General features: G+C 32.5%; 2 protein-coding genes across 5 annotated transcripts; both read right to left on the bottom strand.

Annotated features, from left to right (window-relative positions):
* Positions 1-7,804: 7,804 nt before the first annotated feature.
* LOC125418579 (pectate lyase) lies at positions 7,805-11,273 on the bottom strand. Its single transcript, XM_048462318.2, has 4 exons — positions 10,826-11,273; positions 9,550-10,207; positions 9,207-9,449; positions 7,805-8,477 (listed from the first exon to the last, which is right to left on the bottom strand). The coding sequence occupies exons 1-4, from the start codon at positions 11,014-11,016 to the stop codon at positions 8,253-8,255; spliced, it is 1,317 nt and encodes a 438-aa protein (XP_048318275.1). The 5' UTR covers positions 11,017-11,273; the 3' UTR covers positions 7,805-8,252.
* A 903-nt stretch (positions 11,274-12,176) lies between these two features.
* LOC107428855 (alpha-amylase 3, chloroplastic) lies at positions 12,177-20,283 on the bottom strand. Of its 4 annotated transcripts, none has more exons than XM_048462317.2 (13): positions 19,847-20,283; positions 19,221-19,351; positions 18,971-19,028; positions 18,771-18,893; positions 18,526-18,646; positions 17,477-17,832; positions 16,038-16,702; positions 15,574-15,763; positions 15,336-15,442; positions 14,284-14,533; positions 13,777-13,899; positions 13,271-13,438; positions 12,177-12,867 (listed from the first exon to the last, which is right to left on the bottom strand). In XM_048462317.2, exons 1-13 carry the CDS (start codon positions 20,117-20,119, stop codon positions 12,709-12,711), a joined length of 2,724 nt encoding a protein of 907 aa, XP_048318274.2. In that variant the 5' UTR covers positions 20,120-20,283; the 3' UTR covers positions 12,177-12,708. The 4 variants fall into 4 exon arrangements, with proteins under 4 accessions (XP_048318274.2, XP_015894935.3, XP_024933835.2 ...); XM_016039449.4 differs by having other exon boundaries at positions 18,971-19,025; positions 19,847-20,281; XM_025078067.3 differs by lacking the exon at positions 19,847-20,283 and adding an exon at positions 19,684-19,826 and having other exon boundaries at positions 18,971-19,025.

Below are 20,283 nucleotides of genomic sequence, written 5' to 3'. Positions count from 1 at the left end.
AACTAAAACGCTTGATCTCTATTAAGTGTTTTAGGTGTTCAAAGAGAACAAAGAAAATTCTTCTCACAAATAATTTTTGAATAATAATCTAGGCTCCTCTCTCTTTGAAAAATAATCCTTTAAATATGCCTTAAATGAACAAAATAAAATCCTAAAAGACTAGGTAAAAACCGGCCAAGTGTTTAGGAAACTAAGATGTGGCTGAATTTTTACCTCGTTTTCTAATCTAATATAATTTAATTAATTCTTTGATTTTGAAATAGGAATTAATTAATTTACAATAAAATAATAAAGTATCAACTTTACTAATTGAATTCTTCCGGCAAATAATCAAATAAAAACCTAATAAAAGACTATTTCCTAAAACAAAAGTCAAATGTTTAAATTAGAAAAGTAGTTGACTAGTTGACAACTAAGCTATCTTTATCCAATCACTAGCTATTTTAGGCTCCAAATCAGCTCCCATATGCCATGTAAGATGCCAAATAGGATTAATATTGGTTTCCATACATTTCCCTTGATTGAAACAAAAAAAAAAAATTGCTTGAACAAGAAGAAAAAAACAAAGTCAGCGTCAAAATGGGTGATTTTTGGTCAAATGGAGTCTTGTGCACAAATGCCTCATTTGAATGGCTTCTGTTCTTCCTTAGCATGACTCCATGGTCCCTTAGTGATTCATGTTCACAAGTTAACAAAGTAATTCTTTGCTGTCCGGAACCCATAGATGCCCCAAAATAGCTTGTTGAGTCCATTTCTGCTTTCATAACTTGGATGCACAAGACGGGCTTTGGATCTTTAGGTATTGTTATGTCCTATTGAATTTGAATCACACCTTGTATAAAGCTAACCAGTTTGTCCTTGAATCCCTTAGCTTGTACCTACGAGATTGGTCCCGTCTTCATTTGTACAGGATCAGCACCCCAGCGAATAGTCTGTTGTACGGGTACAAGTGGATTCTCATCAGTATGTTCATGTACCAATAAGATGTACAAATTGTTTAATGTTCACTGTTTATTTTTTTATTTTCTTAATTGCTTCATGTATTCTTGACAGGTATTGATACCCTTGAATAAGCAAAATATGTATTGGCTTTTAGGGCATGTGGATTTGAAAGACCGACAGCATATTGAATATGGTTGTAATTATTTTTTTGTTTTGTTCTAATAATAATTTTTTCAGTGGTAACAGTGGCATTTTTGTGCTCAAATGTATGGAGTTTTTACATGCTAAACTACCTTTGAACTTCACACAAGAGGACATGGTATTCTTTAGAAGGAAGTATGCTTAAGAGGCTCATAACAAAGAAATTAGTATATGAGTTAGGTAGTGTATTCTTGAGCAATATCACTTCTAATAGTTCTAGAAGTTTTAATTTTGTATGTAAGGTGTACTTTAAAGAACATTTAGTTGTAGAGATTATGCATGCTTGCTTGCTAGTTTGATTCTATCTTCGATAATTTCTATTAACTTGAGATAAAAGGACAGGCAGTTTTTCCCTAGGGCAATTTAAAAGCATGCAATTTTACTAGGTATTTGAACATGTATATATTCTCAGTGATTTGACTTAAATACAATTTATCTACGATACAAGTTATGCTTCTTTTAGAATGGACAAACACATATGAGAGCTCAGACCTAACAGATATTGGCTGGACATCGACCTGGATCTGAATATCTACGAAATGGGTTACTGCAGCTCTACACATGTGGTCCCTTATCGCTTCTCTAGTCCTCCCCGATTGTGAGTTCTTTTAGGTGTCTTTTTAAAAAAATGTCTATGTCATAACCAGAGTTTTAATACTTAAAGCAGTTGTCAATAGAGTTTGTGCATGTAATTATCTTTTGTTCTTTTCCTTGGCTTTTGAGAAACCACTGAATAACTTAGCTTGGTCTAACTAGATACATATATATATATATATATATATGTATATACATACATGTATATACATGTATGTATATACATGTAAGTATATACATATATGTATACTTACATGTATATACATATATGTATATATATATATATATATATATATATACATACATGTATATACATATGTATATACACATCACATGTATATATATATATATATATACATACATGTATATACATATGTATATACACATCACATGTATATATATATATATATATATATAACATATATAAATATATATAGATAGATATATATATATATATAGATAGATATATATATATATATTTATATATGTTTAGATGTGATGGAAATATTAAAATTGGAAGGAGATGGAATGTTGGTATTGTAATTTCTTGTACGTATCTTTCAAGGCCTAATATGCACTTAAAATCTCCTGGTCTCGAAACTTTTTTCCTTTGTTTTCTATTAATTTCTTTCTATCGAATTTTATTAGTCCTATTTTAAATATTAATATTTGATTGAATGTGGGTAATGGTCATTTTCTTTGATTACACTGATTTTTAGTGGACAATTTATGAGCTCATTGATGGTTTTGATAGCCGTCAAGGAAGACTAATAGATGGGCTTAAAATTAATTTCTAATTTCAAAATCTCACTCAATTTTCTTATCTTATCTAATTTCTTTCATTGTAATTGAGAAAATTATCAATTATGTAGGGAAGAAAAAAATAAAATAATAACAATAAAGAAAAGGGTTTAAAATCTTGATTGGTGGATTGGATTGAAAATCATGGTTTTTATTGGTATGTGCAAGTGTTTATTAAATTAATTGGGTGAAAAAAAAAATTAAATGAGAGGGAAGATAAAATGTATCATGAACTCGCTGAATGAAAGTCTAATAAATTTTAAAATATATAAAATCTTTCAATTTCATACATTGGTACAAGTATACTTAAATTGCATTTCTTTTTAAAAAAAGGTATATGTAGAATTCTAAATACTTATTTTATATATATTAAATTTAATTATTATTATTATTTATTTAGTTTGAAAATTAACCATTAAGATAAATATGGATTTAACAAATAATTCATAACTTTTAAAATTACTAACCAATCAAAGGTTAATCTAATGGATAAGTAAATAAATAAATAAATAAGAAAGAAAAGACTATGATCTTTTGCATAGACGAGAAGGCTTCCATCTAAAAATTAACAAATCTCTAACATTATATAACAATTTAAACTTTTGACATTTAATATCTACAATTATAGCTTGTTCAATGTGTTACCAATCAATTTTCATGTTTATTAACTTTTTATAAATTCTTCTTCAAAAAAAAAATTAATACATTTTGTTTTCCTTTCAAAATCATGTGCACATTCCAAAATCTATTGTAATCAGAGTTTTCTTTTTTACCAAAATATTGGTACTTTGTAGTTTTTCCACAATGCCTCTTTTAATTTAGGATTATTTTATTAAACTAAAATTTCTAAATACGTGCTACATCATTATCACAACATAGTAAATCATTACCATCGAATACAATATATATCTATAATACAAAATAACTGTAAAAAGACATAAATTCAAAATGCATAACTATAACACATTAAAATAAAAATCCTTTATGCGAAGCATCTTCATTGACTCTGCTACTCTCTTGTATATCATAAGACTATGGATTCATACATTTTTGCCTATAATGTCCAACACTACCACATCGATTACATCTATGTCCAATAACTTCTTTACCTTAAGATGGTATGCATTGCATCCACAGTCTACTGGCTCACCTACACGTCCATCTCAGTGGAAGAACAATACAACTTGACACATCATCCGGAGCATGCCATTACTTTTCATCTAAAACAGGGTAAATGGACTCAGCATAAGCTACACCATATGCATCCGCAGTGTAATAATGAGAACACATGCAATAAGGAGTAATTTTACATTCTCTGCAAGCAGCAATACAATGATCAGAAGGATATTGATCAAAGATCGAACACTTTGCATGAGTATGTTTTTTATTGGAGGTTAACTGTGCCCTTCAAACTTGCACATTCCAAACATATACATATTAACGACCTTCACACACAGTTCAATAGACTCCAAATTGTGGAGTTTGAGTTGCTCTTCCATATGGTCAGTCATGAGCTTTGTCAATTTTGTACCTGCATTTCATCATTCATAAAACCACTTTTGCAACAAATCTCTTACGTGCTCAATCAATGTTATTATTGGCATCTCTCTAGCATCTAACAAAATACAATTCAAGCTTTCTATGATACTGGTGGTCATGATAGTGTATCTTTTATATGGAGAAAGAGAACGTGTTCACCTAGTAGGGTCACATGCTCGGATGTACTATACAACCGTACTGTCTTTTGCCTCAATTTGCCCTATATAAAACTAAAAATTTTCAACCAAGTATGCTTTAGCTACAAGCATAAAACATTATCGTATCATCATCTTTTACATGTCCATTAGCTTTAATATTTCTACTTATATGGTATGTGCATAGGCCATGGTATGCATTAGGAAAGACTTTGCGTATTGCCTTTTCAATAGCTGGGTGTCTATCACTGACAAACAGAAATCTCCAATACCATCCTAGAGGTTTTGGAAAAATCATGTACGTACTTACTCGTTCTCTCCATCTCCAATGCTGATAGCCAAAGGATATATTTGCTTATTGTCATCCATACCCACTGCAATATACATGTATCCTCTGTATTTTTCTTTCCAAGTAGTTGCATTAACAGCTAACACGAGTCTTATGTAGGATATAAACCCCCTAATGCATGCTTCAATCGCCGTAAAGAAAATATATAAAATGGTTATTGTTGTCTGCTTTGGTACATGTGGATTTTTCAACTCTAACTCATAATAATAGGCAAGAAACTTAGGAAAATTCTTTAATGAAGATCCCCTAACACTGTTAAGTGCATATTCTCTAGCTCTCCATACTTTGTTATAGTTTATATTCACCACATATTTTTCCAAAAAGTCATATATTGAATTTCTTTGAGTTTGTAAACACATGCAATCTCTTCATATTTAAATTTGATACATTGGTAGATAACTAGACTACTCGCCTGCTTATATTCTCGATGCATGATATCTAATGAGTAACTGTGTACATTATCAAAAAATTTCATTGAATATTTTTCCTTTTTTAATTTGGTCGCACGTAGTCGCCATTTACAAGTATTTTCCAAACAAACAATCACATAACGTTGTGTAGTTGACTGTGTCATCTTAAACTCTTTATTTTCACACATGCAATAAGCACTCAATTTATTTTGTAACTCATATTTGTTGCAAAATATCTATCCAACTATAATGTTCTAGCAGCCTAAACTTTGATGAAATTATGGCCATAAAACTACTTCTGTTGCACGATGAAAAGTGGCTGCTTGTAGCATGATTAACCCTAACATCATGAACTCCTTCATTGTTCATTTCAGGATACATATCATCATTATTGTCTTGCAACTCATGTTCAAATTCTACATCATTATGATCAACATCATCCAACTAAATACTAATATCATCCCTTTTTGCATTGCAGTTCATAATTATTAATATTATGCAATTGCTCATACTCCTCTTAGTTAGGAAACCATTTAGCAGAGTCACCTGCAGTATCAACTCCTTAAAACCACTTCTGTTGCTTAATGAAAAGTGGCCGCTTGTAACACAATAAACCCTAACATCACAAACTCCTTCATTATTCATTTCAAGATACGTATCATTATTACTGTCTAGCAACTCATGTTCAAATTCTATATCATTATGATCAACATCATGCAACTGAATATTAATATCATCCCCTTTTGCATTGCAGTTCTCATAATTATTAATATTATGCAAAAGCTCATGCTCCTCTTAGTTAGGAAACCGTTCAGCAGAATCACCTCCAACATCAACTCCTTCATGGATGTTAAATGATATCCAAGACCACGGACATTAACTTGATCTCTAAACTAAGTTTTATGAACTACAATGTCATGAAATGTAGCCTGAATAGGTTCAAATTTAGGAACTTGTGGTAGACGAACACCAACTGGAGGACGAGCAAAAGATAAATGATTACTCCCACTATCTGAAGCAAAGGCTGTTTCATGAAATTTTCTAGATACACGTTCAACTTTAGAAATTACCTCAACATATAATGGAGATTGTATCTTCATCCCTCCATTCCTCACTTCTTGAAGAAAGCATTCACATCCCTATCATTGGGTATTTCTGTAAAATCAAACTTTTCTAAACATTTTCCATATATCCGTTTCAGCTTCAGCAAATATTTATTTCGGTCTATCTCAGTAGAATTAAAAATCTCATCCTTTTAACTGATTTTGTGCATCTTTTATTGACAAAAACTATTATATTTTTACCATTTTGATACTGCCAAAGACCACCATCATTTCTCACCAATGTTTATCATATAAAACCGCAATTACAATATCTCATCTTCTATTTCACTATAAAATTAAATGAATAACATTAAACTAAATTAATAAATTTATAAAAATATGAATAATATTAAGAAAATATATTAATAGTCTCAAAAAAATTGATTCTGTTTTTTTTTTCCCCCCACCACATCTAACATTTTTCTACACTGAATTGGTGGAAAAGAGCGAAAAACTAGTGAAAGCTGGCAAACTAACAGAAGATGGCAGAAGTTCATCTTTTTCCCCCTGAATTTGTAGATCTACAATATTTTTCCTCCATCACACCATGTACAACCTAATATCTTTAACTTCAAATATAACAGCTTATAAATTAATTTATTACATATCCATACTAAAAAATCCTTAAAAAATACAAATTCATTTAATATAAATTTGAGTTTTAAGAGAAAGAAAAAAGAGAAAATCCTTACTTGAGTTTAGCTCCAAAAATGAGAAAGATGTAAAAAAGATGAAAGTGAAACCCAAAGCATGTGAGAAAGGGGGAAGAAGGAAAAGGGAAAAAAAAAAAAATTTGTTGATTTTCAATTTTAACAAAGGATATTTTTTGTCCACAGTTGATTTTTTTTAAAAAAAAAATGTGTTATTTTTTAATTATTGATTCAGAAAGTAACCATTTATCAGAGGGAAAAAAAAATCCATTTAAGCAAACTCCATTTCAAAATATGCACATCTTGGGAAGCCACCTCGAATGTCCCTGACACAAGAAAAGACAATAAAAGGTTAGAGTTTTTAAATCTTCTCAATCTTTTAGTTTGATCAAGAGGGAAAGGGAAGAGAGGGATGGCTATAGATACAAAAGAAACTATCATTGCTCCTGTACTAATATCATATGCCATGAACATGATTATTTTGTTGCAGTTTTGATGAAATATTTCAAAAAATATCAATTGTATACTGTTTCAACCAGTTTAGGAGGCAAAGTCCTAAAATAATAATTATTATTATTATTGTTGTTGTTGTTGTTGTAAATTGGGATGGAAAGACTGGGGTTATCACATGTTATCAATGGTCATTTCCTCTTATAAATTAGTTAACAATAACAAATTTGATCATATAATTAAATCAATTTAGTGAAGAGAATAATAACAAATTTGATCATATAGTTAAATCAATTTAGTGAAGAGAATAATAACAAATTTGATCATATAATTAAATCAATTTAGTGGAAGAGAATACAGTTGCAGCCTCTTGTTAAATTTGGTCAAATTATAACTTTAACGGTGAATTTATCTCTTCTTTTTTTTTTTTTTTTTTGCTTTTTTTTTTTTACAACAGTAAACTTATCCCTTCGTGATTAGGATTCAATGGATCATAACTAATTCTTTCTCAAAATCTTTCTCAATGAACAAAGACTGCACCAAACAATTATTGAATCTCCTTATTTAATAAATAGGTATATAACGTGGAGAAAAGAATAACCCCTTGAAATTCCATAGACAAATGGAACAAATTCCTGCCTTTTAACTGCTGTTTCTTTTTGAATACATTAATTGAATTAAGAAAAGAAGAGGAAAAAGAAAAAAAAAAAAAAACAAGAAACTAAAATCCTCAAATGACTTTTTTTTTTTTTTTTCACCCTTTCCCCCATCGATGATGTATTTTCTTTCCTCATCCTACTTCCCAAGGAAAGCCAAGAAAATAAATAAATAAATAAATTAAAGAACAAGAAAGAGAAGCAAATTACATGCAGCATCATCAACAACTACAACTACTGTATATATATTTTTGGGATTCCTCTTTTCTAACCCTCTTATCTATCATCTCCGCCGAGCTGAGATATTAAGGTTTTTCTTTTTTAAAAAATATATATATAAATATATAATTAAGAAATTTGAAACATATAGCTATGGAATTGGAAAATCTAATAGTATGGGGTTTAACAACGACGGCCCACAACGCATTTTAGGGCTCCAGAGTAGCGAGTAAGTCTGGTGACAAAAGTTCCTGGCTTGTACTTGATCATATCATGCCTTGTGAATCGATCTTTCTTGAGTGGTTTTCCTGATTGTACGAAGAATGCTCCGTTCATCATTACGTCTCCTTCAGATCTCCATCGCCATTTTGACCACTCGCTTTGGGGAGCATAATCCCTTTTTGTCACCTAAATTTATCCACCACCACAATATATATATATATATATATATATATATGCATATATTGTCAAACACATTGTAAAAAAATATTTATAAATATACACATATTGTTCTTTCAAAAAAATATATATATACGTATTGCTATTTAATTATATTTATTTTTTAAAAAATTTATTTATTTATATTTACATAGATTTTCTTAATAGATTAGAAAGTGTTTCTTTTCAGTTCTTAATTATTATATATCAACTTAGATAATTTAGCATTACTGATCTAATTAAAGCGGATCCAGAGGTTATGATGGTAGTCCTCTGACTATCAGTCGACTTGAATAGAAATTCATTATATATATAAATATATATATTTTGGTATTTTAGAAATTGATTATATGTTCATTATTGTATGCATGGGTCTATGATTACACGTTATTTTTGTGAAATCACCAATCTTTTCTTTGGAACGAGATTGGCTAAGCTCATTCATCTTATAGTTAATATATAAGTTCAATATAACAAAATTATATATATATATATATATATTCTTTTATATGGTTCCTATGTCAAACTAATAGCAACGAATCTTTTATAAGATCAATCAGATAATATTATATTTTGAAGTCTCTAATCATAATTGTTAGATTTGTTTGCACTAATTTAATTGGATTAAGTCTATTTTTAAAAGTAGGTCTTTAGTATTGATGATATAATACTATATATTAGACCGATAAATATGCATACCTCTTTAGCAGCCTCATTTGGAGGAGCAATGAATCTGTTGCCCTGACTGATAATGGTAGGGTGCTGGCTACCGCCAATGGCGTACATGAGCCAGTGGGTATAGTCGTTGTTGACGACATGGACGAATCCCCATCGACACCTTGGCATCCTCTGAACCAGTCCCTTTCCAAAGTGGTTGAACGCCACTGTAATTTGCATTAGTTGATCTCCTGAGTAGCTGTCACTTGCACCGAACAGCATAACCTACATATATACACACATAAACATATCAATTATCAAACCCACACATACATATACATATATATATATATATATAAAAGAATTTCTATATTTTACACGCTACCTCGTTGTGACGAGTAAAGTGACAGTTGGAAATGGTGATGGCAGTGGATCCCATAATGGCGTCGATAAGGCCATCAGTACAATGGGACATGGAAACATGGTCGATCCAGACATGGGAAGAGCCGAAGATGGAAATACCATCGCCATCACTCTGGGTCCTAAAACCAACATGGTTCCAAGAATCTCTGATAGTGCCACCATTGCCTACAACAATGTCATGGATCTTGATATTATGGATAATGACGTTCTTCACAAACTGGATGGTAATTCCAGCACCGCCGGCGATATGGACATCGGCACCTCTACCGTCGATGGTCTTGTCTCCTGTCATCAGAAGCTCCTGGTTGAGCCTGATCACCATGTTTCTTGAAAAGATGATCCAAAGTGGTCCTCTCCTTGTCACGGCATGGCGAAGAGTACCGGGTTTCGGGTTCACCATGTCGTTGTCCGATGGATCTGTGACCACGTAATACGGGCCTTTCAAGCCACCGGTGGTCCTCCGGCCGAATCCGAGGACACAGCTTGCTAGCTTCTTCCTATTCGATGCCCAGTTTTTATCACACCTCCAGCAATTGTCGATTGGGTTGGTGCTCTTGCATGGTCCTCCTTTATTCTTGCCATATAAGTTTCTTCTTGTGCTGTTCTTCCCTGACAGTAGTCTGCACACCAAATCCCTCCATGCATTACATACTACACGTAGATATATATATATATATATATATATTTCTTTTTTGTTACGTATAGTGTGCATAGTACATATTGGTATATTAAATTTTATTTTTGGTAGCTAGTCTCTTACGGAGAGGGACTGATAATTTTGATATAATTAGCCTATATTAGCCCTATTTCTGGTAACAGGATGAATATAGCCATGATGAAAGTGTTATGAGTGACACGAATCCTTATCATTTGTCATCATCACTACATCTAGATGAACATGAATATTCTGTTGGACAAAGTTATATTCCTGGATTAAATATAATCCATATGATAATTATCTATTGATATTACTAATGCTTAGGATAAATTATGTGGTGTCGAACAGTAAAATAAAATTTCTAAATGTAACGCTATATATATATATATATATATATATATATGTTTTCGTTATGGTAGACACTTTTACTGTCTAACATCTCATAAAATGTAATTTGTAGATTATATATACACTATATATAAATATGTTTTGGTTATGGTAGACATCCTCATTGCCTAACATCTCATTACATGTAATTTGTGCTTTATATATGTGGAGGATGGGATGGAATTAGACTTACATGCCAACATCTTCGTTCAACTGCTCCGTGACTAGCTCAGGATGAGGGTCATAAGCATCATGGGCAATTTTTTTGGCTTGCTCAGCTTTTTGTTTCCAGTATTCGTCGAATTCAGCTATATGAGCATTCACATAAAATATGGCAAATGCCAAGAAAAAGAAAACAATGAATTTCGCATTTACTCCTACCATAACTCTCTTTTTTGCATACCCTGTTTATAAATTTTTGTAAGTAAACTTTTTGTTTTTTTGATTTTTTTTCTTTTTAATTTTTTACGATGAAACTATGGGTTAAGGCTAAGGCCCTTGAACTTTGAATTCAAATTAGATGGAGGGACTTAGCCAACCCAAGCCCTAATAGGATTGAACTCTTTTCTGAAAAAAAGAGTAATCAGGGTCACCTAGGCTGGTTGGATGAAAATGGCTTAGTATTTAAGGAAAAAGGGATTTGGTTTTTAATATGATCAAGTATTGCCTTTTAAGAAAAATTTAGTGAAAAGCAAGAGATATTTAAGCCTTGAATAATGGTTTACCACTTAATTTTGTTTGTTCAATTTATTTTTCTATTTTTGGTATTATTTTAGTTTTTTAAAAAACCAGCAAATTTAAAAACTTATTATATGCTTAATTAATGTGTGTGGTGATAGGCTAGCTAAGTATATCTAAGATTAACTAGTAGACAGTTATTATTATATGTATCAAATATCAATTCTGTTATCATGCTAGAATTTTTTGGTGCTGTTATTTCTGTTAGTAGTTCTATCAAATGGTATTACTATTTATAAAATAGGAGAGGATGAAATCCCTATGGTTACAGCTTGTCTCTTTGCCTAATTCTGCGTTGGGGACAAGGATCCGCTATTCTCTGTTATCCTAAAGATGGAAAATCAGAATTATAAGTATTGTGTCATATCTAATGTCAAAAAAGAAAAAAGAAAAAAAAAAAAAAAAAAAGTGTCGTGTCATATCCTTGAATGAGATCCAATAGTTTGGTATGTGACAAATCATTACTCTTAAAATTGCCAACAATTCAGTTAGCATTTTGATAATGCTAATTTCCTTTGATGTTTTAGAATTAAAAAATAACATATGATTATCCAATATAGAACTGCTAATTCATTACCTTTTTTGGGGGAAAAGATAAAAAGCATTCAAGATATATTAAATATATTATATATTCCTCGGATTTGCAATTAACGCAGCTGACTTTGATTTTGGTAAAAGCCTAAAAAGTTCCTTACAAAAGATTTGCCACTTTGGCTGGGATGTTGCCAATAAAAATAAATAAATAAATAAAAATAAGACACAAAGTAGGAACTAAAAAAAGGTAAAGGAATATTAAGAGCTTAGGATTGAGTAAATATCATTTTTTATTATTGATATTTGATTTACAAACTTCTACAGTAACAATGCACAGTGAATGATAAAAATTTAGCTTGTTCATACATAATAAATTACAATGTATAAGTATAGTGATGGTATATTACCTTTCCGGACACAAGACCATGCTCATCATCACCAAATTGGCAAAGCACTGACCGCAACTGCATTGGCAAAGTATCCCTTAATATAACCAAGCTGCTTCACCGCAACTGCACTGCCAAAGCAGCCCTTAATATAACAAAGCTGCTTCTCTTAGGCATTGCTTGTTTCTCCGGGAAAGGAGGAAAAAAAATAAAAATAAAAAATAAAAAGAGAACGCATGGTACATTCTACTCGAAGTTCCCAGCGGAGCACCACCATCACAAAGCAAGTACATTATTCTAAAATCGTGTACTCTAGTTTGCTTTAGATACAAATTATGGAGAACTTCCTTTGTTGAAACATTTGTTGTCGACTTTATATGCTCAAAGATACAGATGATATCTCAAAAGTCAAAAAACATCAGGATAACTCCCAGACCTTATAGTCTGTTCCCTCGGCTACTAGTGACCATTTTTGGGACCCACTAGGGGGCTCATAATGACCTGGCCCAATCTTCATGGCAACTTTTTCATCAATGATGGCTGCATATACATCTCTTTCCGCCTTACTGATTTGAACCTGGATTACATGGTATAAAAAATGAGTCAATGTTTGACATGCTCTGACTACATCATCTACACAGAGAATCATATGATGAATGGATGAAAATCAGTATCTATCGGTCAGACACACAAGACAAAATAGAAAAATGTCTTATGTTGTTGAAGTTCCAAACCTCACAAAAAGGGTCTCAGCCAAAACAAATTGTATGGACGTTTTCAGATTCTTGCCTTCAAATAACTAGTACTTGCTCTGTTCCTACTAAATATTTTTTTTTTTTCTTGCTCTGGATGACAACTGTTATACGAACTGTTATGGCTCAAGTTTTTCTTCCTACTTTCCTTCCTTTTTTTTTTTTTTTTTTTTTTGGGTAGGAAGAAGAACATTAAAACAAGTATGTAAGTGCATGATTGATACTTACTCTACTCCGACAATGGATATTGTTCCGGACCCTAAGAGAGAGTAGAGCTCCTATTTCAGATCTGTAGTGAGAGAAAATATGGTCATAAAATACTGACGGTGTTCCTGGATGAGTCAGAATGTAAGCATATCCTTGCATTTCCTTTCTACCTGGAAACCTCCAATGCCCCTTTCAAGAGAGAATAGAAAAAACAAAAATATGTTAGCTAGATGTTAGGAAACGTTCTAAATGAGCAATAGAAGTACTCTGAAGAGCATCTACGTAGGGCATCTTTCGATGAATTACAAGACACGTCTTAGCATCACAAGGGAAAAACTAGAAGTAATCCATCGATTTTTGTTCAAGTGTCAACAACAAAATCGAATAATACCCCTTTATATAAGGGACCAAGTGAATGTCTGCTTCCAGTTGGTTAAAGCATATTAGTAGGAGGGATTCAGATAGCTGCCCTACTTAGATGTGTATAACTTTTCAAATAAAATGATCAAGAAAATTCATGATCAAACCTGGGTAGAACCAGTGTCATGATTCTCTATAAAGGTGACAGCACGAGATGGCCACCATCCAACAACACCAGGAGGCCTCCCCTTCTGATCTGATAATCGCCAATATTCACATCTTTCCAATGCCTGAATATAATAGACATCCTCTGTAAATATATCGTCCACCAATACAGAAAACATTTCTTGTTTACGAACAATGAGTCTACGATTAGGATAAAAAGAGCAAGAGAAATATAAGAGCTAAAAACACTATATTTTGCTATGAACATCTTATGCAACAAAACCAAGCGCGCTAGAATTGCTTTGACATGAACAATTTTCATATAAATAACTAAATATACATATACAGACACACATAAACATATATATACATATATATATGCTATATATCTATAGACATATACATTATCATACAGATATCCATATGCTACTCCAGAAGAGGAACATAACCAAAAACATAGAACTGTCAGTCGCATCATAAGAATTACCAAAAGATAAATGCATACTTACCGCATGAAGAATTCCTTTTGTTGTTACATCAAATGCACCAGCAGTGCCATTGGTAGCATTAATCCAGTCAACAATTCTCTGTCGATGTGCATCTTGATTGTGATCCATTTCGCCATATGTGTAACTAAGAGAATCCCAGTACTCACCAACAGCAAAGGAGGGCTCACTAGCATCCAGGTAGTCCTTGACATAACCACCCCAAAATCCTCTCGCAAAATCTAGCCTCCACCCATCATACCCAACTTCTTTCCTGGACAGGTCACTCATAAATATTAAAATGCTAAGTTCAAAAATTCAATCAAATACTTATGGTGAATAATAATATAAGTTCAGAGCACAAAACGAAATTCACTTGAATAGGATCAAAAGTAAGGCACTGCTAAATTTTAAAAGCATTAAGGATCATCTGACATTATTATTAGAATATGAATGAGAAATACAAGAGAGAGCATTCTTTCACATATTTCACAGCAATACACATTATACAGGTCAGCTTCTAAAAAACTGAAGACAAGAAAGCACCATCTGCCTGTTGAAATGACAAAATTAGATGATTAATCTACAAGATATAAACTACCAAATAGAAAGAGGAAACAGAACCACTATAAGATAGTTGCCCATTTGTAGATTTCTTGACGTAAAAGGTGATCATAGAGTGACACATATCATTTTCCCAGAACTATCAGAAACGTAAGTCTAAAAAAAACTATTGTTTCTGAACTACCTCTAAACTCAAAAAGTCAACCACAAATCTTCACAGGAAGGCATCAATGCATTTGTTCCTCTAACATGGTGGTAAGAATGTATCACAGAATATTGCTTCTTAATTGCTGTGATCTTATATTAACTCCACTTTGCTTTGCACAATAACTCAAGTCTTTAATTACATCTCTTTGTGTGTGTACGTGAGTGTGTGGAAACAGAATAGATCTAGCTAGAGGATCTGCCTAATAATAATCTACATGTGTATGTCTCTTGCACATACATTATTTACAACAGCTGTGAAAAGGAAATCTAAAAATCTTATGAACTAGAGCATATAGAGTATTAACCTTAGCCAGCACAACCATTCTTTGATATCCTTCCTCACAAAGTCTTGTGAATGATCAATGTTTGGAGCAGCATGGAAATTATCACCACTACTTTTGTTGCCCCTACCCTGTAAAACAGAAGAAGGTACTTCTTTCTTATTCTGAGAATATATTGACAATATTCTGCCAGGAATATGAAACACAAACACACAAACTGCAGGTGCAAGTAAGTTTTAAAACATAACTGCATATTAGATACCTGAAAGTGTGGGTCATCTGCCACAACTGCCCGATCATCCCAATTTAAACGACCACCAAATAAGTTCCATACACCATTTTGATTTTGATAGTGTGCACAGCGGTGATTCAAAACAACATCTCCAAGAACTCGAATGCCAAGTTCATGGAATTTCTTTACAATCTCCTTCAACTCATCAATAGTTCCATATCTGTTATGTTGTAGCATGTCAAAACAGCAATATAGAAAACAGTATGAAAACTAACAGAAAAGGAATACTTATAATAATCGATAAAGTAATCTTTTGTTTGTAGCCATTCACCAAATGAGCACCAAGCAATGTAGACCTCTAAAATACTTGCACGTAGGAAGAGTCAGTTCAAATTATGTAAGATATGAAATGGACAAAAGAGTTAAGAGATAAATAAAGTTCTTTGGTACAGGATCATGGGAGTATTATTAATTGTTTTTAGTTCATACGGTACCTGGAATTTAGATTGTACAAATCTTTTGGCATGTACCCTTCAGGAGACACAGATTCTGTAGGTGGTGGCAACCAAATCACTGTGAAACCAAGTGAAGATAACTCTTCTGCTTTACTTTTGAGTTCCAAGTACCATTTACCAGATTTATGCGATTCCCAATTAAACCCTTGGCATACTATTTCAAACCCTGTGCCTGTCCCTGAGGATATTTTGATAGTGGCAGGACGTTTTGGTTCCTCAAATTCTGTCACATCTTCCTCTGTAAAAGTTGGAATCGAGCTTCTAAAGATACTGTAGGCTTCAGCAGCCAGCTTTTCAATTTCTTGAAGAATGCTTTCTTGTGCTTCTTTGGTTTTGGTCTTCAGAATTTCCTCAGAGGAAATGCCACTTACCAAATGCCTAATTTCTTTGATTATTCCATTGGTATATTCAGTAACAGAGCTTCCTTCATTCTCTTTCTCAGTTGTTCCAGGAACCTGTGCACCTTCAGGTTTTTCCTGTTTGGGAATAGAAGTGGACATACTCAAGCTTGAAAGGGGAATGTAAAAGTCATTTCCTTTATACTTCAACCAAGTATTCTCATCTATCTTGAGAACAAAAAGAAATCCTTCAAGTCCTTCTTCTAAAGTAAACAATCCATAGCATCTATTTCCACCGTCTTTTGACTGCAAAAGGTTACCCATTACATCAGAACCAAACCATACCAAAATCCTTGAACAAGAAACAAAATATAAATAAATATAAACAAAGACAAAATCCATCTTTTATTAGCTTGATGGTAAATTCTTGACGAAACACAAAACCAAAGGCATATTTCAAAGTTTCTAAAGAAAAAAAGAAGAGGGAAAGATAAAAGATAAGAATAATGCAATAAAATAAATGACGAAATCACCATATTGCATACATAAATTCTATAGCAAAAGCAAGCTCGCAAATACAATGCCGCAGCCCCACTTGAACACAATCATCTTCTTCAAACACTAACACTATCACAGCATCCTTGCAATGCACATAGGATAATGATGCAGGTAATACAAACAAAAATGAAGTAAATAATCACATGATTTAGAAAACAAAAGATTGCCCCATATTAATTTAGGAATTCCCAGTTTATTTTATTCTTTAACAATTAAACAAAGTTTTTCATTTGAAAATCTGTTATTGTGGTTCTGCATAAAAGAATCTATATCACAATTTTAATATTTAAAAAATAAATAAATAAATAAATAAAAAAGAAGAAGAAGAAAGACTCCAGTGCTAAACATGTTACAGAATAGAAAAATTACAAATCATGTATAATAGCAGTTAGTGGTATGTCAGAAATAGTAAAATATCTATGGGGCTTATGTTTTGGGCTTATGTTTTTAAAGAAATGGGAACATCAAAGTTTCAGCAACAAATAAATTAAATCAATTTTCAAGGAGAAAATCATTCCCTACCTGTAATAGAGTCCTCAGAGCCTTGTCCTTGAATACAACAGTATCTGGTGGATGTGGGGCAGCTGGAATTTCCCATTTTCGTGCATCATCCCTGCATACTCCCCAGTGAACAACTACATCTCGAGGTAGATCTGTTTCCAGGTATAGAAGATTTTTGTCTGTCTCAGGACATTTCCTAACAGAAACAGTGACTGAGTTATAAACAGGAACTTCTTTTGCAATAGCCATTTCTTCATAAAACCCTTCTAGGCGCCTGCTTTCTTTTCCAGGTTCTTTCGGTTCAATGTTGTTACTTTCATCTTTAGAATGAGATTCTTCTGCTTTGAGGAATATGTTTGAAAGTTGTCCCAGAGCTCCTAGAATTTAAAAAGTACCAGGAACTTGTCTGTCAGTTTGTAATCAAATATGGATAGAAGAGGAAGGTACTGCTTGTAGAAGAAGTGCACATCATAAATCCCTCATGCATGACACACCTCCTCCCCCAAACCATAGTAGGGATGCATGGATCTAAAAATTAACATAAGACAGCCAGTAGGCTCAATTTTTCACATTGATCCACTTATGGAACAAACACAGAAAGACATGTTGAGAAATAGATAAAAGTCTCAAATATTTGACTAGCTAATATCAATTATGACTCCACAGCTCAAGTCTGCAGAAGCTAGCAACAAATTAAAGTAGAAAAAGAGGCAGGAAGAGAACAGAAAATGTTTAAAAAAAAAAAAATAATCATAAAATTAAACAGCATCTAATGCCCATTTTCAGCAACTAATTGCATCTGATGTAAGGTAGAAACTCAACAGTAATTTATTAATGTTAAGTTTATTATAGTGTTAAGTGGATCTTTAGAAACTGCTTCCATCTGACAAATGTTCATTATGTTGTAACATATTGGACAAGTTCAACTCAAACGTTTGACTGGGGAAACCTCTCTATATTGCAATACACCATCTTTGTTATATATAAATCAGTTTAAGGATGAATACAAACATGGAAATGATTCCTTAGAACCCCAAATAAAACTCACAACATGTGGTGATTTCTACAACCTGGCAATACACCGAAGCCCCATTTTGCTCCAACCATATTGCCATCATCTTCCAGGTAGTCCACAAGTGGTATTTTAAAATCTCTCCCTCTGTGTTGATACCAAGCACCTGATTCTTCATCCTGCACCATCAAAATACCCCCAAAAAGGAAGAACATTAACTAATAAAACTATATTACTAATGAGCTTAGCGATTCTAACATTATAAACTGACATTTTCAACTAGTAACTGTTGAAAACCAGAACCTTCAAAACGAAATTTATCGCAGCAATCGCACTCTTGGAATCAAAATCAATCTTCACTTCTTGAAATGTCTGACCTTCAAAAGATGATGATGATTTTCGCAGGGGTGTCTCTATCGCATAGTCCTGGAAATTACTTTATATTCAGCTTCACACTTACAATCAAATTAAGGTCTGTATTTGAATGAGAAACCAATATGTACCTTGATACGCACTGAACCGTGGGGTATCATTCCTTTTGGAGGTTGATCCCATTCACTGCTAGTGTAGAATGATACATTATTAATCAATAATTTATCTGATCAGAAATCTAACTAAGGTATCCTATATTTCAAAATTATCTAAAATTCTATATTAATCAGCAAATAAATTTCAATGTTTGTTTGTGTGTTTTCTCTCCAATTGCCAGCATGACTAAAGAAATTAAGAATCATATATTAAACGAACACATACGTGCCAATGTCATCAATATAAGAAACTCCCCAATGAAGAATCCATTTTCCTGGAAGACTACAACCCACGGTGAGCTGCCATTTTCTTTCATTCTTACCATGACCTAATCTGATGAAGATCTTTCCCTCCACCTACAATTCCAAGTTGATCAAACCAATATTCCTATCACATTCAAATCTCAAATCCTGCTTTATTTTTATCTAACTAGAGAGAAACTTTAGCTCAAAAAACAAGCACAAGGAAAGAAATTCACATTCAAAACTCTGCTTGGTTGATCGAAAACAGAGAGAATAAATAACTAAAGTAAAGACGATCACTACTCATAATTTTTAGCGTGAGCAACACAAATCAATCAGCTAAAATCAAGCACTGCACATCCATGCAACTCAGAACGAATTTAAAATTCAAGAAAAAATTAACCCAAAAAAAAAAAAAAAAAAAAGCTTCAAATTTGATAACTCACTTTACTCCATAATAACCAAAGAAGTACGAGCTAGAAAATTCCTTTTTCCAAATACTTTCTCGTCAACCAAACAAACTCCACAAAAACGAAAGTATTAATTTAAAAAATAATAATAGTAAGTAGAAAAAAATAAATAATAAATAAATAATAAAAAAAAACAAACCAGTTCAGTTCTTTTGAGAGGAAAAGTTTCCTTGAAGAAGACATCAGTGGATTCAAAGGTCTCAACGACAGCTGTGACATTGGAAGTGGCTCTGATAGGAGGAGGAGATTTGGGAGGCTTGAAATCGCAGAAGAAGCTTCGGCCATGGGAGACGAACTTCTTGGAAGAATAGCAATCGAAGGAACAAGGATTGAATAGCTTCGATCTGTAAGAGGGCTTAGGGTTTTCTCTACGACAATGATGAAGAAGAGGCTTTATGTTAACGGTCGACATGGTCGGAGCCAAAACCAAGCTCCGAAGGACAAATACAGACGAGCTTCAGAGATTGCGTTCCACAAATTACTTTATTAGAAAAGGGATCAAATAATTATAATAAATAATAATTGCTAATTTTGTTTTTGTATTGAAGAAATTCCTTTCAGACTTGAACTTTTACT

The sequence above is a fragment of the Ziziphus jujuba genome, chromosome 12, assembly GCF_031755915.1.
Source record: "Ziziphus jujuba cultivar Dongzao chromosome 12, ASM3175591v1".
Lineage (NCBI taxonomy): Eukaryota > Viridiplantae > Streptophyta > Magnoliopsida > Rosales > Rhamnaceae > Ziziphus > Ziziphus jujuba.
The sequence above is the reverse complement of the archived record's forward strand: the minus strand, read 5'-3'. Positions and strand labels throughout refer to the sequence as shown.

What these genes read in the sequence shown, in the direction of transcription:
- LOC125418579 (XM_048462318.2), bottom strand. Translation starts at nt 11,016, where the DNA reads ATGGTAGGAGTAAATGCGAAATTCATTGTTTTCTTTTTCTTGGCATTT. An exon ending in TTGAACGAAGATGTTGGCAT is followed by an intron (nt 10,208 to 10,825) that starts GTAAGTCTAATT and finishes TTTGGTGTGCAG; the next exon opens with ACTACTGTCAGGGAAGAACA. An exon ending in CAAATGAGGCTGCTAAAGAG is followed by an intron (nt 8,478 to 9,206) that starts GTATGCATATTT and finishes GGATAAATTTAG; the next exon opens with GTGACAAAAAGGGATTATGC.
- LOC107428855 (XM_048462317.2), bottom strand. Translation starts at nt 20,119, where the DNA reads ATGTCGACCGTTAACATAAAGCCTCTTCTTCATCATTGTCGTAGAGAA. An exon ending in CTCTCAAAAGAACTGAACTG is followed by an intron (nt 19,352 to 19,846) that starts GTTTGTTTTTTT and finishes TTGGAATTGTAG; the next exon opens with GTGGAGGGAAAGATCTTCAT. An exon ending in CAAAAGGAATTCTTCATGCG is followed by an intron (nt 13,900 to 14,283) that starts GTAAGTATGCAT and finishes TATTATATTCAG; the next exon opens with GCATTGGAAAGATGTGAATA.